This window comes from Thunnus thynnus, chromosome 2 (assembly GCF_963924715.1).
Source record: "Thunnus thynnus chromosome 2, fThuThy2.1, whole genome shotgun sequence".
Taxonomy (NCBI): domain Eukaryota; kingdom Metazoa; phylum Chordata; class Actinopteri; order Scombriformes; family Scombridae; genus Thunnus; species Thunnus thynnus.
The window spans coordinates 32,251,830-32,271,160 of NC_089518.1; the positions used below are offsets into that span (position 1 = coordinate 32,251,830).

Below are 19,331 nucleotides of genomic sequence, written 5' to 3' on the forward strand. Positions count from 1 at the left end.
TTAAAGGACCTGTCAAATAAAGTGTTACCAAGTATAATGTTGCCTTAGAATCAGTGAGTTAGGCTTTTTTAGTCTCTATGTATTTAAATTTCGCCATGTTTGCACCATAAAGAGTAATGCTAAAATCGCTATTAGCCAATCCTGTTTGAGCAGTAAACATTGATATACAGACAACTTTCAATGGATTACTTCTGCTACTGAAAAAAAACCTCCAGATGTGATGATTATCTACTGATATATGCAGTAAGTCTTAGGATTCATTTCTTTCTCTGTGATAACCCTGTTACACATTTAAATTCGTATTCAGGTCTTCCACAGTCTTATTTATACCTGTCAAATTGAACTGTTTCTGTTGCCGCGCTGACTGTGGAGAGGGGTGTAGTGGCGAGGGGGGCGTGGCACTGCTGGGCAGGGGAGGAGCCGGAGAAGACGGGGTGGAGGAGGTGGTGGATGAGGGATTACTGCTGGAGTCTGGTTGGTATGGGACCGGGATGTGGTCCTGAGAAGAGACAAAAAAAAGAGAAAGGTTAACAGAAGCTTTAAATTAAAACCAGGTGGTTTTTCAAGTTTTATTTCATTAATTATAAAAGTTTGCACTTTGCTTTAGTGTTGGCCTCTTTCTGAATCATACCACAAGTTTCTAGATTGATTTCCTACCTTCCAGGCAGCACTTGGTTTTCATTAATTTCAGTACAATATGAAAATCAACTTGCAGAGACATGTAACTCCCCTGACAGAGGTAATCCATCACAGTGAGCAACATGCTGCATTTACTTTTTTTGAGAAAGTTATGTTATTATTGTGCTGTACAACAGATGTGAACAGGAAGTGTTCTCAAAACTCTTACCAGTGGTACATTCAAGTACGCTCCAACATCCAAGTGTCTGGGTGTTCCAGCTGTTCACTTAAACTGATCTCATCTTACCACAATGTCTGTTAATCAATCATCTTGCTGCTGTGAGAATGTAAAGCAGTTCACTTCTGGGGCTGTTTTTACCATCAATAACTCCTGTGTTCATTACAATGAGCCCCAGACTGCACCTGAACTCCAGGTCCAGCCCAATGAGCCCCACAGAGACCCTGTTCCTGGTCACATCCATCCAGACTTTCAGTTGAGGAAGAGGTCTCTTCATCACCAAAATCGTCTTCAGATCTACATCGTGACGACTGTCTAGACTCTATCCAATTTCAATTCAAATAACGACTAAAAATTATAGTTTCATAACAGTATAATAAATCAGAATTGGTTTTTGTTTCACTTCTTTTGTATATTCTCTAAAAATGTATTGTGTTTCTTCTAATCTTGTCCTAAAGCCTTTTATGACTTATATAAACTTAATTGCCTTGTTGTTGTAGGGTGCTATACAAATACACTCGCGTTGCAGAATCATGCAACAATCACAAAGGACAAAAATACAGACAACAAACTTTTCACTTAGAGATTAGATTATCATTATCAAGCAGTTTCAGGTCTCTGCAAGTTTATTTTCAGGCCGACTGAAAATAAACGGAAGAAAAAAAAATTGCTGCTGGCTCTAAAGATTTGGGGAATGCATTAGAAATGGTTTGCAAAGATGCAAAAACTAGTGTACAACCATCTCTATTGAGTTTGGACTTAAACAGGAAATCATCAGCTACAGGAAGTGATATATGAGAGACAGGTGGGCTTATCAACATGTAATATCTGAATGTTCTCATCTCTTTGGTATCATTTGAACAATCGCATATTTGTAAGGTTGGGTCACATCAGAGTGTTCAGGTAACTGATGAAGCCATAGATGATTTCTGGGTTTTTTTATGAGAGCTTTTGAACACCTGGTTTCAGATACATTTATTCTGAAAGAAATTACTTATTATGGTGCACTGCTGGACTCCTGAGGGTCAGCTAGGGAGGACTATGGGTGCATTGAGCAGTACCGGTGGGTTGTGTGATGGGTGTTCATTATCATACTTCCAGAAGTACTGTGAGGTATTGAAATCCTCCACTGCTATGTGCCTGGTGGTCCCTCAACCATGTACACAGTCCAAAGGATATGGGTATGGTAAGAATCTGATGGCCATAACACTACCAACTTCCCTTCATTAAATGGTGTCTCTGTTGAAAATGGATCTTAGATGATTTGAGCCTCATTCACCTTTTTACCATTATTAAAGTGAACCTTTCAGTGTAAAGGTGTAATAAACTATGGTTTTACTACCCCACAGCACAGGCTGAGCATAACATAAGTGAGTCATTATGTCATTGATCATTACCAGTTCAACTATCACTTTGCCAGATGCTGGGGTTACTGAGTGTGAAAACACAATTTTCCACATAAAACCCACCTTGCCTTCTCATGCTCAAGAGGAGGGATGATACTTTGATCAAAAGAACATTGAATTCAATCAGTTACTAGAATGTAAAGCTCAACAAGCAGTAGTTAACAGGATCACTGCTCAACCGCAGACACACACAAACACACAAGGCCAGCTAAAAAAAAAAAAAAAAGAGATTACAATGCATCCTTTCAACACAACATTTAAAGTCAAAATTCAAGATCCGGATGTGAACTAAAGCCCACCATCAACATTCACAACACAGGACTGGAACCTGCTATTACTGCCATCAGGTCTGTATGTGTACATGTAATGAATGTATTTGATGCTTTTGATGGTATGTTTATGCACGGGGTAAGACGAGGCAAATCTTTCAATTATGATCAGCTGAGAAACATATGACATGCAAATGTCTTTATGTTTAAGTTAAGTGCAAGATTGATGGTAAAAATGTGTATTTTGAAAAATATTCATTTTAATATGATAATGTTTTTTTTAGTACTTATGGCTTCTGGCATTGGTGGCCAGGTGGGACATATTTAAGATTACCAAATACCCTGTTTACACATGTAAACATTGTCTTCTGCTGTTGTCATGATGTCCTATAAGACATGATGGCAAAATAGTGAGAGCGTATTCGCTGAGTCAAAGAGTTTACATTATATGTAATAAAAATTGGGTCCTCATAACTCACAATATTTCCATATGAAATATCTGTAAGCACTTTTAGAGGGCAAACAAGAAAGCTGAGCATGTGGAAAGGTCTTAGTTGTGGTATGTTCACATGTTCACACACACGCTTTCTTTCTTTGATTGTACATTTTGTTCACAAGATTTCCATCATCATGTTACCACCATGGGAATCTTGTCATAAACTTTTTCCTCTGGAACTGAGCAGAAGTTGTTAGATGTGCTGGCTGAAAAATATTCAATGTATGAAAACAAATCCATCTGTGTAAAGAACAATACTGCTGAAGATATTTTCGAACGGTTTCATGATCATGAATTTTCTACCAAAATTCCCAAATACCCTGCTCACATAAGCCTTGTAACCCTACAAGGCTTATGTGAACGTTCAGTAGGTTGTATTGTACTGTATTTTGGGTTTTTTAATGACCATAACCATCAAGCTATGTGACAAGCCACAAATCTACTTGCAGATGGTTGATATAATTTGTTATTTTTGCTGTTGCATGCAGTGTGGAATGTAACTGAGTACATTTGCTCAAGCACTGTACTTATGCTACTTGATACTTCTATTTCACTACATTTCAGGGGTAAATATACTTTTTACAGCTTTAATCAGTAGTTACTTTTCAGATTAAAATTTTACATAAAATAACATAATGATGAGCTTTAAATTACACTGCATTGTTAAGGATTTAACCAGTGGTTCCCAAAACGTTTTGGCTTGTGGCCCCTTATAAAAACACAATGTGCAGTTATGTCTCCTTGTCATGTTTCAGATGTCAGAGTTGTAAGCAGTTCCACCAAAGAGACATTTCCCCTCTAAATTTCCCCCCACGTGGTTTCAAATAAATAACTGTTTGAGGTAAAACTCTCCAATATTTCACTAAAACACAAAGATTAAAGAAAGCTTCTGTAAAATTAATCCAAATTTATGTAGCAGAACTATGTTTTTTCTTCATTCCTATCATCTCACAACCCCTCAGATTTATCTTGTGACCCTTATAAAGCAGTTCAAACTAGCTCCACTTCGACCAGCTACAACAATAAAATGCTGCTCATGCATTAAGTGTATTTAATATATGATAATATGTGATTTTCTGCAAAACAAGTACTTTTACCTTAGTGCTTAAGTGGGGCTTAAATACATTCCTCTTCAATATACAATGTCACAACAAACACACATGTATACATTGTGTTCTGCTGTTGTCATGATGTCCTATAAGACATGAGGGCAAAACAGTGAGAAAGTATTTGCTGAGTCAAAGAGTTTACATTATATACAGTAATTAAAATTGGGTCCTCATAGCTCACAATATTTCCATATGAAATATCTGTAAGCACTTTTAGAGGGCAAACAAGAAAGCTGAGCATATGGAAAGGTCTTAGTTGTGGTATGTTCGCATGTTCACACACACGCTATCTTTCTTTGATTGCACATTTAGTTCACAAGATTTCCATCATCGTGTTACCACCATGGAAATCTTGTCATAAACTTTTTCCTCTGGAACTGAGCAGAAGTTGTTAGATGTGCTGGCTGAAAAATATTCAATGTATGAAAACAAATCCATCTGTGTAAACAACAATACTGCTGAAGATATTTTCGTACGGTTTCATGATCCCCTGGGAAAGACACGGTGACTCATAACCATTTTCAAAACCTCCAAAAAATGCAAGAAATGTGATATTGTAGGACAGGTTATATACAATTTGTAATACATGGATTATTTTTTTACACTTACCTTGTTGATTTTGTTGGTTTTGGGGAGAGTCTGACTGATGTGCAGGTCTGTGTACCTGAGCGGGTTGTTGATGTCACATGGCACTGATTCGGTCCGTACCAGACGAGCTACTACTAAAAAAAAAAATCACAGAGGAATAATGAAGCACTGTGGGAGACCGAAATTATACACGCTTGCCTGATAGTTTTAAGAAAAATAGGGGAAATTCTTTATCAGGTCCTGCTTAATGTGAAAAATGAACAGACTACCCTTTCTTGAACACCGGCCATTCATTATCACATGTAGACACTTTGTTTGAAAAAAGTTTCCTTAAGCAAAATATGTCATTAAGAAACTGTCACTCTATTTCAATAAAACGGTGTAGAAAAAGTCTAATTAGTGTTCTTTACCATGAGTCGTTCCTTGGTGATCTTATTTGGGAGAAAGGGGAGAGGGGAGACAGAAAAAGAGAGGAAAGACAAAAGAATCTCAATTCTGATAGCAGATAATCAGAATTTTTTTCATTTCTGTCTGTCACTACAAATATGTTTGACAAATGTGACTGCGTCATGCGCTAAGTGGTTTAATTAGTCGGCAGATAACCTTCTATCTGCTTAAACCAGCTGAGGCTCTTTTACTTTTTTAGATGAGGACTCAACTGAGAAACATTGTCTCTTCAGTATCTCTAATAAGGACTCAGACATAACCCACTCATTTATTAATAAGGACTCAGACCTAACCCACTCATTTATTATCCAAGGCCTAAACAAAAACACAGCTTTTTTCAATTGAATGTTAGCCCCAGTGACTGTTTATATCCATATCTGAACAAAACCCTTCTTATTCCTGAATGCAGGCTGAACAACTGAATGTAGACAAAGCTACCAATGACTTGCTAACAGATAAGAAGATGATATAGATGCTAACTTCTTTCCTAAACCTCCAGCCCCTGCGCTGGATGTTAACACATCTATGACCCATTCAACCCTCCATCAAACTCCCGATAAGACGGCAAACAAGCCACCTCCCAAGGTATTAAAGTAATGGAGCTTTACTGGGATTAGTAGCTGAATCTCAAATTGTAATTCTTTAAACTACTCTTCACTGAAAAACAAATCACATACTGTACCCCTAGGTGCAATTACTGTGCTAATAAGTAATGTGTTACTGCCCAACACTACAACCCAACACACAAACCAGTTCTACACACACAGCCAAAAGTTAAACACATTTGAACTTGTTTCTAATTCGATTATTTTGCCTGGCTCATGAAATCTAGAAAAAAATTGGTTTAGAGTAGAAACTTGTTACTTGAAAATTGTAAAAAAAAAATAAAAAAAAAAACTTCATTAATTTCTTATAATTAGCTCTAGGAAACATATCACTATTAGTGTTAATGTAAATGCAGATGACTTTAGCAAGAAGGGAAATGCCACATAAAAAATACCTTTGAGGGATTCTCGACCGCCTCGCTGTATGATCAGTAAATGGCAAGGTGGGGCTTCTTTGGTGCATTTGTTGTGGCACTTCAGCCTGAGTGCATGAAAAGAAACAGAAATTTGATTAGCATTTGTCTTCTTGTTGTTGTTGTTGTTGTCATTTTCATTTTGTTTATTTACTCAGTGATGAAACCTATGCAAAGTGGGAGCATTAACATATAGAAAAACAGACGTGAGATGCAAAATGCTAATTTATTCAAGTGAAATAAAAACAAAAGAGTTGATAAACATGTGTCACCTAGAAAAACATTTGACAAAGAAAGATAAATACAAAAAAATGATAAACTGATTTCATTAAATAATGACTGCAATATCAATGAATATGTGTGAGCAGACACAATGACAAAAATCAGTCTCGATACCTACTTGCAGTTTTTACATTTCAGTCCAAACAACATTCCCTTTCCACATACTATGCATGTCTGGGACATCCAGTACTTTGTGGAAAACCTGCATGCAAAAGAAGAAAGAGTAAGATATGGATGTAAAAAAAAATCAGGACATCACTCTCTGCTTGTCGCGCTATCTTTATGACATGTAAGAGCTGTGGATTACTGTGAAAACACTGCTTCTGACCTTTTACACATCACAACATTCCCTCATTCTGACAGACGTCTTTTGCTAAAGAAGGCCATATATTCGCTGCGTAACCTTTTCGCAAGGATAAGAGATTCTTGAAGAAGCTACTTCTATAAAAGTGTTTACCCTTCCTAATCTCCCTCACCTGCTGATTTAATTTGGGCCCATTTCATTTTCATCTTTCGGTAACCCTGTGCGAATGAACAGTCTATATTGTCGCTCTGCGGTGCAGGACAGAGGCCATGGGGTTTACATCAATACAACGATCAGTCTGAATGATGGGAGCTCGGAGGCATGCACCAGTCTTGAAGAGTCTAACACAGCCACTTCTCAAACAAACAAATACACAACATGCTCAGGAGTATGAACCAATTCCCTCCATAGACTCACTGAGTGGTATGAGCACGTATGCGACTATTGGCTGTATTTACTGATGTAATGCCTGGATGCCAGCGGTGGGGCTGGCTGGCTAATGGCAGGTGACTAATGTAGTTTGACAGAATCCAAATCTCTTTATTAAGCCGCAGCTCCTCTCAATTGAGGAGCTGCGGCTCCCCTGACAGATTTTTTAGTGGCCTCCACTGTCAAATATGAACGATGATGTGACTTTAAGGGCAAATTCTGCATAAAGAAATGTTCTTTCAGCACAGAAGAGGTGTTAAAGCCAAAGTGATGCATTGTATACCAGCTACGCAAATGCATTTATCTTAACAGGCCAACAAGGGCACACGTTTGAAGAATGCAAATTGGCACGTCAAGGACACTGTGGAATAATGGCATTTGTCTTAAAACCTGCCTTAATCTTCAAATAACGGCTTTATAAATTACATTTGCACTCAGTTTGGCTGCCTATGATGAGGCTTAGAGCTTCTCTTTCCACCTCGCTGACTTTCAGCAGGCAAAACACCCACGTTCTGGAGGTTGCTGAGATCCCACAACTAATACGGTATTGTTTTACTTTTTAGATCACTAGCGTTTGGAGTCAAGCAGGGTGAGAGAGAAAGAGAGACAAAGAGAGAGACAGAGTTATGCAAGAGGCCTTGTTTAATTGGCCTGGCATTCTATCACCAATCTATGCGTGTGTGTCACACGCACTCACCCACACACTTTCCCGTAGGCCTACCTGTGTTTTATCGAGTTTCCCAGATCTCTTCGGGGAATCTGTGGGGACCAGCGAGGCACTGAGAGAGTGTCTGGAGAGGAAATACGGAGGAAAGGTTATTTAAGTTTTCCTTCTTTTTTTTAATGGTAATACTAACAGAACATCATTCAGAATTTACTAAATGTTTTGCATTAAACATTCATTTAGCACATATGGCATTTCAGAGGATGAACTGATTTTGCAGCAACAAACTGACATTTTGGTGTCAGATTTAATCAGCTGTTTGCATATCATGCACACGGTTAGTCATGACTCATTGTCAACCAATCACTGTGAAAGAGACATTGTCTTAATTGTCTAGATATATAGATAGTAGGCATTATCTATCTATCCCTCTATCTAACACTGTTATGTCATTAAAGGAATGAAAATGACAGCTTCCAGAGTATTTAAATCAGTCAACAACACAGTGAGATAACATACAATGAAAGGCAGCTTTTTTTTTTGGTTCATTCTCTCAGGTTTATGGGCTGAAAATGGAATCAAAATGTCAAGGTCCTGTCTGAACTGCCTGCTATGGAATTGTTTGCATGTATAGACCTAGATATCTCTTATGATAAGGTTACTTTTGTGCTATCTTTATTCCACTGTGAGGAACTCTCACTTCAAAAAGGTTTTCACAACAAAAACCTTCCGCTTGGTCCATTAGTGATTGCAATGACTGAACAGACTGATACATTTATGCGCCACCTTTTAATACCAGGTGGGAATGGCAGCCTACACAGCGTTGTCTGTGAAGGCGGATGGATGTAGTGGATATGCATTGCAATGATAGCAGGCTCTAATGATGTGCAGGCCATCAATATTTCAATAACAAAAGAGCTGTGCTGAAAAATGTTGCAGAGTCACAGTTCAGACCTGTATGGAAACCTCAGATCAGTTTTTGTCTTAATATTTTATTTCAGTTTTTGCAGAGGCCCTGCATATTATAGCTCTATTAAGGTTTTATTCTGTTATACTGTTGACTTAGCCAATTTAGCTTAATTTAACTAAACAAAGCATGACAGAATAAGAGGTACCCATATGAGTTTCACCATGACACAAAAAATATATGGATAGGGTTAGTAAATGGGTTGAATATTTCATATTAAAAGGATATGCAGGTTTTGCAAAGACAGCATATGTATGTATGTATGTATGTATGTATTCACTCTGTACTGTCAAAGCACATATATACACACTGTCCCAACCTTCCTCCTTTGCATCCTCTTGGCTGTCTCTGTTTTTTTTTGCAAAGTGATGCCTCTCAATTTTGAATGGAAAGTGTGTTTTGAAGAAAAACAGCAAACTCAACAAATGTGCTGCTTTGAAAGAGAAAATGATGCAAATATAATTGAAACAGTGCTGCAAAGTCTTGAGTCATTTGTGTAATAATTGAGTAATTTTGTGAAGGCCTTTATGCACGAGTTTTTAAGATGAATATGAATGCTAGGGCAAGGGGAGCAGAGGGGAGGGGTTGTGTGGGTGAAATAGATGAAAAATAAATCAGGGAAATTTGAGGATAAAGACAGAAACACAAGCAAATGAAAAACAAGGCCTAGAAGCCTTAATGTATCAAACTTCTCAAATGGAACTGTGGGTTGGTGTGTGTACTCAGATCGATATGAGAGGACAGGAGAGGTGTACTTCAATTAGGCTGAGAAGAGAAACAGATCTGAGGTGGTTACAGCTGGAAATCTCACAATATTGCCACAAAGAATGTATTCTCTATGAGATCAAAAATGTTTTTCTCAGTTTTCATATTCACAGGCTCTTGTGGTTTTATTAGGATTGAAACACAAAACGCATTAAGATTAATTGGTGTGATGCCAACAATGAATCTTGAAACCTTTTAGATTGTGGATTTGAGTCTTCAGATGAAAACATTTTTCAGAGACAGATCACCTCTGGGGGTGGAAGGACTCTCACTGGTGGATTTAAACCTCATCGGTCAGAGCCAAAGTACCACAATTCTTCAAGTTCCTGAAGTCCAAAGAAGGAGCTCCTGTCAAAATCTGGTTATTTTTTAATAGTTTATGATCATGATATTCATGGCTCTGAAAGCTTGCTACTGTAGAAACTGTAGCTTTGTAGATTGATTACCTAGCTATGTAATAATATACAGGGCAGATAAAGTAGATTAAGTAAGCAGCTAATCTGGAATACTTAGGTCGCTTTCACAGGTCGCTGTAGTTTGATTCATTAGGTCCAGACCATGCAAAAAAAAAATACATCATTGCCTTTTAGTTCTGGTCCGTTTCATGTTCACACAAACTGAACTGAACTGAAAGAAATCTTCTGAGCTTCTAGAGCAGCTCTGCCTCTAAGGAATGATTGCATTACAAAATTCCAACCTGCACTCTCATAGAGGCATTCCTAGTGAGAGGTCTTCATTGGACCAAGATGTTTGACTCAGGTATCTGTTCCTCAGAACCAAGTAGACCCATGAAGACCTTGATTCCAAGGACTTCCTATTACACGCTGACCAAAATTGTTAGTGACGTACACCAAATTGCCTTCACACGACTTAATACCTCCAAATATCTCCAATAAAACGAACCAATTGTTGCAAGAAGAAGAGGAATTTTCAGTTCACACCTTGTTAGTTGCATTTTAAGACTGATATACCGATGAAAGTAAACAATCTGAATTCTTCAAGTGGGTTGTTTTCCTTTGAGGTGCTTTTTCAAGCCTGGCTCAAACAAGTGGCTTGAAAATAACCTGATGAACCACTACCTGCTGCACTTCCAGCAGGTGGGACGTAGTTCTGCATGTGTCAACAAAACAGTTTTGCTAATCTTGAACAGACACTTAAATCTGTGTAAATTGGACCAAAATATTAGATATTGGAGTCGGCTGACTCTTGACGGACAGTAGTTGACATAGCTTGCTGTGGATAACATAGTTCCATTATTATGTTCTGTTTTTTATATGAGTCTTACTGTTTTCTTGTGTAACATTAATCTATATATTGTTCATTAAAGGAGTTTTCTTTTGGGGGTAAAAATTATATATTAATATTATTATATTACCAAATTCCGCTAATTGATGTTTATGTAATTTTCTTACTTTCCCTCTAACAATGATTGGTGTTTGCTTGGGATTACTGATGAACATTCTGTTAGTTCTAACAGCAACATCTACAGCAGAAAAGAAAGAAAATATATCTTTGTGTCTCAGTTTTCTGGTGAAGGGCTCAATCAGTCCTATTAATTGATTACCAGGCTGCGAGTCATCATTAGTTATATGACAGCGCTAATCTCATGGCCCCAGTGCCGTATAGCATTTCCTGGTTCCTGAAACACCCTTCCTCCCTCCTCCTCCTCCAGTCTCCCCAGAGGCTTGGTGTCTTTTCTCCGCACTCCGATGCATCGCTCAATTACACTCAATCAACCTGATAACTCAATACAGAGAGGGAACTGACATCATCTGCTTCATGTCGGCCTTGTTGGCGACTGGCAGATGATTGGACTTGTCAACAGCGTGGTCAGGGCTGTTTATCATCCTCTGTGTGTGCTGTTGATGTCGCTGTCTGTCTTCAACGACAATCTTTGATGATCCTACCACTCACCACAGAACGGGTGAGTGTGGGTATATGTCAGTAAGTACATAATATGCTCACACACATGCCAATCATATTTTTTTTTTAGAAAAAGCACAAGCTTGAGAAATGACAGAAACCTGTCAGACGTGCAACACAGCATCACAGGACGAACTGGAGTGTGTAGTGCTTGTGTGCATGTTGACTCTGGGCCCTCCAGTTCAATAATGGAATAAAATGACAGGTTATAAATGACATTTTACTTGAGCTATCAGTCCGTTTTTGTTGTTTTTAGTTGTATTGATGTGAATCTTTATTTATTAGTTTGGTTTGCAGACCATGTTGGAAATAACACTTCAGCATGATATGCCTTAAATGTTGTGAATCCATAAATAAATCTAATAACATTTTTTTAAAAATCGTATTTCCTAAACCATCCTAAAGCTCCTCATCATCTACACCAACATGAAGTTCAAACCCACAGCCTTGAGAAAAAACATGTTATGCTTTACCAAGTTATATTTATTATACATATAGTTAGTTGCTGTGCCTGATAGACTTATCACATGCTACATCTATCTTCCTTGGGTAATGGCAAAACAAAGCATGTAATCATTATATTGTAATGTTTCAAGGATAAACTGAAATCCATTTATGTTTTGTCTTGTGCACTTATTTGGTCAAAATTGTTGTTACCATATAGAAGAAATTTAAGGTGTATTTATTTTTCTGCCATGATTGCACCGCCTACATTTCAGGCGGCATGAATTTTCAGTTTTGACTGATGATGTTGGTGCTGTAATTTGATTAATGCAATATCTGTGTGGGTGGTCAATAAAAATTGTCCATATAAAATGGTCTCTGTATTGTTCCGTTTGAATTACAGGTTAACGTACGGAGTGCTCAGGTTACAGGACTACTTGTTAAGAGTTTCCATTGAGTTTTGACAGTCTGGTCATTTGACATCACACAACCAGACCCAACATTAGCTTGCCCCTCTTCTTTGTTTAATGCAGGATGACACAGCAATGAGTGCTGCCTATGACTCAGTAGGTGTTGATATAACCGCAAAGTAACATTGAGTGGCAATTAGTGCTAACATTTGCACACTACACTAAGCAGCTGGTTAGCTTTCCACTATGAAGGCTTACGAGCATAGCCTGCTAGCTTCCATTTTCCAACACCGTTTGACAGCAGTTTGATAGTCCAGAGGAGAGCAACAAACAAGTACACAGTGGTGTGGAAATAAATGTCCGGTCAGGTAAACAAGGCAAATAATGGAAAATTTAGGACATGCAAAATCAACATACCAACAAACTAGGGAGTGGAGTTTCTACGTGCATGTATGTATGTGTGTGTGTTTTGTGAGAGACAGATGAGCCCACAGGAGCTTAGAAACCCCTAGGCGCCAGACAACAGTGTCCTCCTCCATCTTCTCTCATTGGCCTCAGCCTAATTAAGCCATGGCCTTCCTTCTCCCTCCTCCACTGGCCGGTCACATGACACACAGAAGGCCATAGGGTTGCGTGCGTGTGTGTGTGTGTGTGTGTATGTATTTTTGTGCGGGTTAAAGAGAGAAATGAAACTACACTGAAAGATGAAGAGATATATGTTTGTATCTGTGTGTGGCTTAAACAGAGAGGGGCGGGTGTGTGTATGTGTGCAGAGATAAAGAGACTACTCGAGACTAGGAGCCTATTTAGTGCCAAATATAGTTTATTTGACATTCGACTGAGATGCCTCTCCATGTGATTGACTGAGCACCAACCACCGCTATTCCCTGTGGAGGAGAAATTTTTACTGCAGGTAAAAGAGAAAAAGAGTGCATCATGAGACAATTAAAGATTCAAAACCAAAAAAAAAAAAAACCCATATAAATTCCAATTATTCTCATTGTTGGTACCATCACCAAGTCGTCACCCACACCTGCTCTTGTCATAATCACAATCATCAAGATCCCCACAGCTCAATGGTTAGAGTCTAGCACTTTGGCGGTGTGGATAAAAGCTTCAATCAAATGGTTGAATGCAATCAATGGCATAACTGGGACGGTATCATCAAGAGATAATCGATAGCATTAGACTGGAATACCAAACAAAAATTTAGCACGCAATGTGTCAATGAGAAGCCGAAGCCTGTTTAACTAGATAAGAGTCTGACATCATGGCATATAGAGTGGACTGTGCAGAGCAGCAGAAGAAGTGAACAGGACTGTAAAACATGTGTGGGCGTTTGCTGCACAATATGCTGCATTATAGCACATGACTGTTATATGAGCTATATGTTACAGGCTGTTGTTTGCCATATCCTAATTGTTTCTCATCCGTGTGTTTTAATGAGACTTTCCGCAAGGTGAAAGTACACAACTCAGCAAATATTGTATTTGTTTGGAGTGGCAGCAAGAAATGAACAAAGAGAGGGGTAGAAATAGACGAGAGGGTTTTTTTTTTTTTTTTTTCCAATCCCTGTGTAAAAGAAAAAAAAAAAAAAACTCCTCCGATGAACAAGAGACAAAGCCAGGTTGCACAGTTGCCATGGCAACAGCTACACGCCGATCAGCCTTTTTGCAGAATATTGTGCTGTCATCTTTGACGAGCGAGTACACACGCACACACACACACACACACAAACACACGTTTTACAAATAACCCACATACACACACAAAACCCCTGCGATAAACTCACAATAGCAATCACCACGCTGGAAAAATAGCAATTATCTTGGATGAAACAAGTATCTCTGCACAGCCTTATAGATAGTGGAGTGATTTAGACTGGCGGTTTAAGTGTGCCAGTGAGACAGAGGGAGGAGGGATGGAAGAACAGATGATGCCTGGAGGTCTTATGGCTCGGTAGAGACTTCCTCAGTTGGAGAACTCAAATGGCTCGGGGCGTGCAGATGAATAAAATGACCGACAGACAGAGCAGGTTTTGGTGGTAAGGGCAATCTGACACTACGGAGGACTTTCAGCCGACGTAACGCACCCCCCTGGAAGCTATATCAGAGATCTTGGACAACACTGATGACAAACAGCTAATTGTTTAAGTAATTATACAAATCTGCTGTCTCATTAGGACTTAATACGCATGGGCCGTTTCATGTTCCTTGTCTCATATTGAATCTAGAGAACGGACAGATAAAGATCCTAAAAGTTTACTGAAAAAGATGCTTCAGGGTTGCAAACAGATGGGAAGCTCAAATACGCATGCAGCAATCAATGTATCATGATAAAACGGTGCTGTCTCCTACATCACACAGCCTGTAGTCTATAACTTACAGAAAATAGCTTTTGCGCCAAGCTGAATGTTATTAACATCTGTTGCTTTGTTACACCACCCTGCTGGCTCATTGGCTATTGAAACAGTTTGTTTGAGTTAGGTGAGCTGTCAGGTTAAGACTAATTAATTGTTTCTAAGTGCAGAGTTTACTAACTCCACAATGAGATCAGTGCAAACTTTTGTTCAAAAACAGCATTTCAGTGCTGATGCAGAAGCAGCACAGTGTTCACAAAGACTCAACAGTGTTCACAAAGACTGTGGCTTATGACACTGTTTCTGATACCTGCCCTACTTTCCAAGGAACCAAACATAGTAACTATTGACCAATCAACCTCTTTATTGACTGGTGGATGCGAGCTCCTCTGCAGGGTTTTATTAGTTGGAGTCAGCACAGAGCTTGATGAAGAGCTCTGCTTTAGAAACAAGAGTAAATTGACTTTAAAGTCCCACCAGCATAACCAGACCTCCCCCCTGCTCTTACTTACCTGATTGTGGGGTATGGGCGAGATATCTCAACTAGTGAGTGACACTGACAGTAAAATGTGATACAATTGACATCAGTAGTCTGATTCAAATATATCATGTCAAAAAGACCAAAGCCACCTGGTGCCCAGGGAAGAAAAAGAAGAAAACAGGAGGAAAAATGTGAAAAAGACAGAGGTAATGTATGATGAATGAATAGTTTATCTATTGCATAGAAGTTACCATTGGAGCAGAGTATTAGCTTACTTTGGATAATAATGTTCGCTAGTTAATAAATAGCTAGATTTTACATCAGTTACTCCCACCTTAAATTCATTAGTAAAAGTTGGAAAGACAATTCAGGTGTTTTGGGAAAAACCTACAACATAATTTTGAGAAATACACTGGTTTTTTTCAGTGTACTGATGCTGCACAAACCATCCGCTGTCTGCCTCAAGACACCAGGGACACGTTTTTATTGACATATGACATCATATTCTAGTTAGCCAATGTTAATCTTGCTTGTAATCTTCAATTAAAATGCTTTTCCTTTTCCATCCCCTTTTATAATTCATAGTTGCAAGGCTTTGCATTTTCATTATTGATTAGTCTTATTTGCAGCAAGCAGCATGCATCATGTGGGAGAAGTGCTCACTGAATACATGTTTTGAATGCTAGATGTAGGGGAGACCAGGGGCAATTGTACCAATTTTTGGTTTTGATGTCATTACTCAAAAACCTCTTGAACTATTTGGATACAATTTTTATGCAGGTAACTTGTATCTGTGTTCTGTTTGTTAATAGTCGTCAAATATCTAAGTAATGTTAGAGTCACAATATTGATTGAAACACCAGAAGTCAAATGTTGCATCTGCCCCCACGTACAGGGGAGATTGGAACAGCATATGGGGGCATTTGTAACAACACACATAATACCTTCATATAAATACCATGGACCACAATTAACTCTCAAGAATATAAACATAGTTAAAACAATTTAATATCTATTGAACAATTAACCCCAGTTTAACTAAAACAGTATAATTATTCATAATTATAAATAATATAAAGACAATTTCTAATGAATAAGCATCAGAAACGCAAAAGACAGGGTTTAACTTCATCAATATTTAGGTATATTTAGAGACATCAGTTTGTCCTTTGGTAGGCAGAGAGGGATCATCACAGATCATGTGCATAATGAGTTTCATGACTCTGTCTCGTTTTTGATTGGTGTAATTTGAGATGTTACAATTGCTCCTGGTCTACTCTTGCTGTTTGTGTTATAGAATCTTATAGGCTATAATGGGGGTTAGCTGCTATTATTGGCTAGGTTTCACCATCAGCAGCTTTTCTATTAATATGATGTAACACCCAATGGTCACATATACTCCTCTGCTCTCTTCAGATGCACTTTTGAGATAGTTTAATCCCACTCCTGCAAATCCTGGGCCACCTGCAGACACCTTCCCCACCTCAGCACCTTCCAGCAATGCAGCATCAAACGCTCCTGTCCCCTCCACCTCAGACAAGCCCAGCGATGCAGCATCAGGTTCTTTAAAACTGTTTTAATTTTGTGTGTCTCAAAGACATAAAGCTATGCTATTTCTATGTGAGTGTATGAAAATTCGTCTTTCGTCGAGCCTTTAAAAGCATGATCAGAACCACAGTTTCAGGTTTTTTTAGAGAGCCTTTTGAGAGTCTTGTAGCTGGGAAATATAAGTTAAAACATGTTGGCTCTCAAAATATGAGTAAACATGTCAACGCCCAGCCTCTTAAACCTGTAAAACTTCAGAAGTCTAGTTGAATGATGACAGTTCTCATGAAACTGAAATACTGAGTCGACGCCAACCACAAATATTTTTCTCAGGTAGCTCTTTCTCCACACCCTGATTTAAATTTAGCAGTCATTTGTAGCCATTATTTATTTGTCAATTCTCAAAGGGACGTCCATTGTGGTGCCACACTTGGTTGCTAGGAGATTTTGTGACGCAACTGCAGAAGCGTCTATGTGAGGTTAGGCAGAGTGGGTGACGTCATTCGAACACATGCAGAAATAAACAGAGTGAGTTGTGCACAAAGCGTATGAAGAACATTTAAGCCATTTATATCCACAAGCACACACTCACAGACTCCCACTCTCTATCCATCTATCTCTCTCTCTCACACACACACACACACACACACACACACTCTCTCTCTCTCTCTTTCTCTCTCTCTCTCTCTTTCTCATTGGCACAAGGTGTATACACACATACACACACATCAGTTTTGCAGCAGGTGTGTTGGTTGAGGCCCAGGGCTGGTGGTGGACATCTAAGTGGACACAAGGCATCATCACAGGCTGGTGCGTCTGTTGGCTCCGACTCTGTGAGCTCAAACAGCTTCAGGCGTTAGAGGTGAGCTGCCTGTGGAAACTGTCCCACTGTGGCCACCATAACTTTTCACATTGGAAAAACAATGATTTATCATAACACCTGGAGCGGGCGCAAAAACACTAAAAACTGAATATGTATTATTTAAGTTGACCATGAGGGTAAACAACAACAGAAAAAACAAGGACGCACCTCGCTTGAATAAAGTGAAATAATTTTTTATGACTTCTGTTGCGCTAAAACATGAACATGAGAGTGAATATACCAGTGAAACAACCCACAGTTTTTGCAAGCATGAAGCGTTCAGTTGTCTTTTTGTTTATTCTCCATGGTTCAGGTTGGAAGCCTTTTTTCTCCACTGAATTTTATGTGGATATAATGAGAGTACATGCAGGGTATTAAACAAGGCAATAGATGTAAGTATTAAAGGTGCAGCTTGTTATTTTGGCTGATTAGACCTCTGCTCAACTTGAAGGGGGTACAGAGATACTGTATGCTGCTAATAACAGACAGGTGACAAACTTAAGGAAAAACCGGTACAGGTGTGAATGCTTTACCCCTACAGTGAGGGGATCTGGTGGCTCTGTTATGCTGTCGGGGGCATTTTGCTGGCATGGTTTGGGTCCCTTAAAAGGAAGGGTCACTGTAAATCAACACAAAGTGGTTCTGAGTGATCACCTTTATCCTATGATGAAACATTTCTATCCTGATGGGAGTGGTCTCTTCCAGGATGACAGTACCCCAATTCACAGGGCCAGAGGGGTCACTGGATGGTTTGATGAATATGAAAATGATGTGAATCATATGCTATTGCCTTCACAGTCACCAGATCTCAACCCAATTTAACACCTATGGGAGACTTTGGACTGATGTGTTAGACAGCGCTCTCCGCCACCATCATCAAAGCACCAAATGAGGGAATATCTTTTTGAAGAATGGTGTCTCTCAGCCTTGGCATTGATTCTACAAGTCTCTGGATCTCTTCTGGAGGGACGAACACCATTCTTCAAAAAGATGTTGTGAGGTCACAGGACTTGAAGTACTAACAAGAATGATAAAGCTGTAACTACACTATCAGGAGAGTCAGTGGCTTAGTCCAAAATGCACTCTATTTACTGTGTGCCTTTTTTTTTTGAGTGTGAAATTTACAAACTATATAATGCCCTCAAAACAGTAGTGCTCACATTGCATTTTATAGATGAGAAAATCGTAGTTGTGCAACGCTGCAAAAATGACTGTTCACTAACTTGAGTGGAGAATTGCGAACTGAATGTTTATTATATAAGGAAAATTGGAAACAGCCAGGGAGATGTCAGACATCGTCCGTAGTAGATGTCTAATCAACCCTATGTTCTCAACCAGGACTGGACTGCAGATTAGTTTGGTAATAGTGATTGATTTTATTGTTTTTTTTTTGTGGGGGGTGTGGCATGAATAAGCTGCCTACATCCAATCGGATAACTCTGACCGATCAATACTACCTTGGATGTCTATGGGAAGTTCTTAACCTGAATTGATTTTGTGTGTGTGCATTTGTGTGTGTCTGGGGCCCGGAAATGGTCAAATTTAAAAGACAAAAATCAAACAAAAAACCAAAACAAACACCGAATGTCTATCAATTCCTGGCTAAAAATAGTTCTCAACAATACTGTAGTTTTCCTGTTTGAGTAACATTTGCAAAAAAAAAACTACAATGTCCAGCTGCCCTGTTTTATGAAATTATTTAATGGG

General features: G+C 38.8%; 1 protein-coding gene across 1 annotated transcript in view; it reads right to left on the minus strand.

Annotated features, from left to right (window-relative positions):
* Positions 1–19,331, minus strand: part of ksr2 (kinase suppressor of ras 2) — a 107,375-nt gene that overhangs the window by 23,907 nt on the left and 64,137 nt on the right. Inside the window, exons 7-12 of the mRNA XM_067570388.1 lie at positions 7,926–7,995; positions 6,590–6,673; positions 6,172–6,257; positions 5,135–5,155; positions 4,746–4,858; positions 331–499 (exon numbers count right to left, since the gene is read on the minus strand). Coding sequence (XP_067426489.1) covers positions 331–499; positions 4,746–4,858; positions 5,135–5,155; positions 6,172–6,257; positions 6,590–6,673; positions 7,926–7,995 — 543 coding nt within the window. The remainder of the gene's footprint in view (positions 1–330; positions 500–4,745; positions 4,859–5,134; positions 5,156–6,171; positions 6,258–6,589; positions 6,674–7,925; positions 7,996–19,331) is intronic.